Source organism: Carex rostrata, chromosome 1 (genome assembly GCF_964058835.1).
Source record: "Carex rostrata chromosome 1, lpCarRost1.2, whole genome shotgun sequence".
NCBI classification, from domain to species: domain Eukaryota; kingdom Viridiplantae; phylum Streptophyta; class Magnoliopsida; order Poales; family Cyperaceae; genus Carex; species Carex rostrata.
Genome location: NC_135918.1, coordinates 2,810,822 through 2,816,148, shown reverse-complemented (window position 1 = coordinate 2,816,148; position 5,327 = coordinate 2,810,822). Strand labels below are relative to the sequence as shown.

At 38.1% G+C, this 5,327-nt stretch overlaps 1 protein-coding gene across 1 annotated transcript; it reads right to left on the bottom strand.

The window, feature by feature from the left end:
- Positions 1–2,710: 2,710 nt before the first annotated feature.
- Positions 2,711–4,887, bottom strand: CXE18 (carboxyesterase 18). The gene is made up of 3 exons (XM_078299996.1): positions 4,153–4,887; positions 3,537–3,760; positions 2,711–3,069 (listed from the first exon to the last, which is right to left on the bottom strand). Exons 1-3 carry the CDS (start codon positions 4,740–4,742, stop codon positions 2,846–2,848), a joined length of 1,038 nt encoding a protein of 345 aa, XP_078156122.1. The 5' UTR covers positions 4,743–4,887; the 3' UTR covers positions 2,711–2,845.
- Positions 4,888–5,327: the final 440 nt, after the last annotated feature.

The following is a 5,327-nucleotide window of genomic DNA, read 5'->3' as shown; positions in this document are numbered from 1 at the left end:
AGGCACCGGACACGTCGGTCACGCAAAAGTTGAGATATCTCAGAGGATACGCACCCGGGGCCAATGAGGCCAGGGTAGTCAATGTCTTTATGCACCTAGAAATTTTATTGCAGTCGTCAGAGGAACAGATCTGTAGTGTAGGGTCCACAGCTTCTCAACTAACTTCAAAATGAGATTCCCATTATTTGTTTTCTCAGTACTTTTTTTTTTTTTTTTTTCTGAAAGTCGAACAACTACTGCGGGCAATTCTTTTTTGTTTTTGAGTAAAACAGCTAGAGGCAGTTACTACCAAAATAATAATAATATAAATAGCAATTAGAGGCAATTTTGAAATTAAGTTTAGACCTCGCCTTGTTCAGTTGTTCTCTGTTTATTATTATAAATAGCAACTAGAGGCAATTTTGAAATTAAGTTTAGACCTCGCCTTGTTATTTTTCTTTTCTTTTTCTTTTTTTTTTCTTTCCCTTTTTTTTTTAAAGACCTCGCCTTGTTATTAGGGCTGGCAAAAAAATTCGAGGTTCGTAATTCGATTCGGGTTTGATTCGGGTTTGATTCGAGTTTAATTCGATTCGAAATGGGTTCGAATTGAAACGAAGCAAACCAGGTTCGGAATTGATTCAAACCAAACCCAAACCTAGCCTAGTTCGATCGAAATGGGTTCGATCATTTTTATGGTTCGAATCTCATAATAACATCGGTCGTCCATTTACCTGATGAAATTAAAATCCAAGATAGCTAGAGAGTCATAATTTAACTTAGCCGATACTCCCTCGCTCTCAAATCTTAATAACCTAGTTCTCTCTCCACCTCTCCCTAACTCACTCTCCCTCTAGCTCTAAAATCTAGCCGACGCTCTCGGCGACTAGCTGTCTCTCCGGCCTAGATGACTGTCTCTCCTCTCTTTTCAGTCGTCTCTCATAGTTTATACCAGGAAAGCCGTCTCTGATATATTTTTTCATAAACAATTTTTCAACTTAAAAACACTCATTTCATAGTTCATACCGGTAAAAGGAAGCCATGTGAATTGTCTCGCGAGAAAAAATTAATGTATAAACTACCGGTATAACTAGGACTGCTAAAAAATAATTTAGTTCGTGATTCGATTCGGGTTCGATTCGAAAAATGTGTAGTTCGCAATTAATTCGATTCGAAATGGGTTCGGTTCGAAACAAATCAAACCAGGTTCGGTTCGAAATTAATTCAAACCAAACTCAAACCTAAGGTAAGTTCGGTTCGGTTCGGTTCGGTTCGTTGCCACCCCTACTTGTTATAGACTGAAAGTACTGGTTGGCGTAAACAAGTACAACTAACATGTAAATGCAATGAAGAGATTACACTAAAATTTATTGCTTCAAATTTTATATGAGATACTTGAATTTAGCACATTTCTAGAGTAACAATCCAGGGATGGGCGGTGGAGATCTGATCCGTGAACACCGAAGTTCACAACTTCCTCACCTGTTCGGAAGATGAGTTTTTGATCGTCAATTTCTTTAACTGTCAGAATCTCTTAAATGTTCAGATATCAAATTAGTCACATCACTTAGAAATATTTTAATCACGTTATATAATGTCACATTATTTGATCAAGTCATAAACACGTCATTTTTTCTACAACACCAACTAAATTCAAAAGGTTCACGATATCAATATGAGAACAACTTTTATCATTCGAAATGGACTCGCCAAATGAAACGGAGCTTTTTGCCTACAGTCTTTGGAGATAAATTGGTGAAAAGATCGTTGCCCAGTTATCTATTTCTTTTTACACTGAAGTCGATTTAATTAGCATCCTGAGCAAATATAAAAAATATACCAGCTTTTCATTCTCTGAAAAGGGTCAAACTTCTCGGCTAGGTTGCATATGGCATCAAATCGAATTAATTACTTGTACGATTATCTATAAATGTCTAATGCTAGCTGCAGCACTCCATGGTTGGAGCTCGGTAGCTTGTTCAACAAATATGACCGAGTTTCTCACATTTCTTTTACGAGTTATTCTTTCTTGCACGCAAGTTCTTCCAATTTTGAGGACAATTTGATCAACATAACATAACACACTCATCTTATTTGCAAAAAGTAAAAGAATAGAAATCCTACCCACTTACCTATTCGCTTAAACAACTAGATTTTTTTTTTCTTTTTGAAAATTAGAAGCAAAGTTTGTCATTGACAATTTATTGATAGAAAATAAAGATTATATTTACACAAATGTAGCAAAAAGTTTTTTTTAAGTCACGTAGGAACCCCTCTACATCACTACACTTCGCAAGTTTTTCTACTTGTTCTAACTTGCCCCAATGGCCGCAAGCATGATGCAAAACTCACTATCTTTCCTACTAGTGCTAAGCATTACACAACCATCTTCCGATATCGAATGACATATTATTTATTAATATGCTCTCCGGTTGTCTCTTATTGGAGAAAGAACGTAACCTTCTGTTCCTCTCCCTCCATAGTGCACAAGCACCCCCATTAAACAACTAGCTAGACTGTTAAAAACTAACTTTTAATCTAATTTCGTATCTGAGATAATGTTCTTCGCATATAAAATTACATGTTTCAAAATTCGAATAAAAAATTTCTTATAATTTTTTGAAGTTAGAAGACTTGTACTTTAAGTTTTATCTCAAAAAAACTAGACCGCTGACATCACAATTGCAATCTTTTACTACAATAATATCTTTATTACCCGGCAAGCACATTTTTATAAGCCAAATTTCTATCTAAATCCAACCAAACCCAACCACCACAGAATGCTAATATGATCCAAAGGATCATGCCAACTAACGATGATTTATTAATATCTAATTACATCTAATCGTACACATACCCACCTAGCTAATCAAGTGGCCTTCGATCTCTTCTCCTCCACAAACGCCATAATCTCGCCGATCAGCTGCTTTGACTCATCAAAAGGAAAAACGTAAAAGGCATGTACTGCATTTGGATACTCGATTAGCTGTACCTCCTTCCCCTTTTGTTTCAACATTTCATAGTACCTCCTTTGCCAGTCCTGCAATGGATCATAACCGCCTATCACTAGCAGCACTGGCGGGTAGACATTACCTGTTTAACAAAATAATAAATTAATATCTTCTTACAGGTCAAGAAGCTATATGTAAATATTCTCTTTAATATTCTGATTCACTGATCTATGCACAAATTAACGCAAAATACTAGCATTAAAAACCTTAAAGCTAGGAACAACACTGCAATTAATCAAAAGCTAAATTTGAAGATGGCTTCATATCTACCTTACTATATACCAATGACTCTCAAGCCAAACAGAAATATGTGTAAACAAAAAGGTATACTATACCCAAAAATGTTACCACAGGCTGTACTGGAACGTTTTGTATAACGCATTTTGGCTGCAAACAATTCCCTTGACAAAATAAGAAAAATTAATCATTTAATTTAATCTTCTTAATTTTTCATGACAAGCTTTTAAATGTTGTTTGGTTAACATTAAATTACCAAATGAAACAGGTGGATAACCACTTTTATCAAAAAAAAAAAAAACATTAAATTACCGAGCTCTGTTGCTGGGGAGAAGACGTGGGCTGCCTCATGGTTCCTATCAGTTCCTTCCGGTAGAAATGCTTTCCACAGCCAATCAGTACGTTCCTGCGACACCAGCGGGGCCCCCTCCAAACGTATCTCTGATTCAGTCCGTTCTTCTCCCCCAAAGAATGGTTGGATCGTTATCACTCCGGCAAGTTTGATCCTGTTCCAAGTTGCGGTTTCCGTGCAGTACCTAATAATAGCAAGTTTTAAGACAAGAAAATACCAACTAAATTCTATGTGCCATTGTGCCTGAATGGATAACATCAACAAAACGACCAAGTACTGAAAACCAATAATTTTATTGGAATTTTATGTTAGATTAAGATACTGGAGAGGGTGGAGGCTATGCTTAACACCATTTTCCTTATTAAAGGGTGACTATGTCGAACTCTGTACACATTAAAAAATTAAAATGCAGCTTCGTAAAGCTTGAAAATTCAAAAGAATTTAAGTTCATCGATCGGGCAAAACACTCGAACAAAGATCCAAGTAAAATCTAGAGCTTTCTTCAACTAAAATCCAACCAACAAATGAAGGATATAAATATAATAACAAATATAAAAAGTATATCCAATGTCTGACCTGCGGGCCACGTGGTGGGCAATGTTGGCGCCCGCGCTATCGCCCATCAGGAAACAACTGGACGAGTCCATTTTAATCCCTTCCATCACCTTCTCCGATTGAATTCCTCCCGAATCGAGATATCTTAACACCTCCATGCCATCGTCGTATGGGGCCGGATATCTGTGCTCCGGCGATAGCCGGTAGTCTACTGACACGACCACCGCCCCTAACTTCCGACTGAACCTTCTACACACCGCGTCGTACACATGGGACATGGCCGAGAGGTACGCAAATCCGCCCCCATGGAAGAAGACGATTACCGGGAGAGGGGTCGAGGGTGGCGAAGCGGGTACGAAGACGCGGATACGGAGGTTGTGAGAGGGGTTAATGGTGATATCGGAGGTACGGACGCCGGTGGAGGGGTGGAGGGAGGCCGAAGCGTGAGGGGAGATAAAGGAGAGGAGACGGCGGTTGATGGTGCCATTGCTGCGGCGAGAGACGTCGGTCATAGCGGAGCCTATCTTGAAGATCAGGCGCAGCTTCCATGGCATCGACGGTGGATAGAGTGCATTGCAATTCGCCTGAGATGGAGCTCGTTTGAGCGTCATTGGATTGTAATTTGATTTTGAGTACTCTGAGGAAGCGAGACAGAGCGAGTAATAATAAGGGCACGGAAGTGCGTGAAGGAGTTGGTGAGTGCAGATAGGGTGTGAGAATGGAAGGGACGAAGGAGGCTTTTTGGTGGTTTGTTTCCTTGTCCAATTTATGGAACCAATATCCCATGTAAGTTTGGCCACGGGCTTTGAAATAAAAAAAAAATCCCATGTAAGTGGACTCCGTATTTAATTCAAGAGTAGAACTAGGGTGCTTTTAAGCTCACCAAAACTCAAAATTTTGGTGAACTTAACTTTAAAACTCATCAAATTAATTTCAAATGACGAATTCAAATCATTGAAACCCGCCTACCTTATGTGTGATGCATATACATGTGAAATTTTTAAACATTCGAATTAATTTAGTATAAAGTCAAGCGGTCAAAAAACGTTCAAAAATGAATGCACTAAAATTAATTTATTAACCTTCTAATTTTGACCGCTTGACTTTATAATAAATTAATTTGAATATTTAAAAATTTCACATGTAGATGCATCACACGTAAGGTAGACGGGTTTCAACGATTCAGATTTGTCATT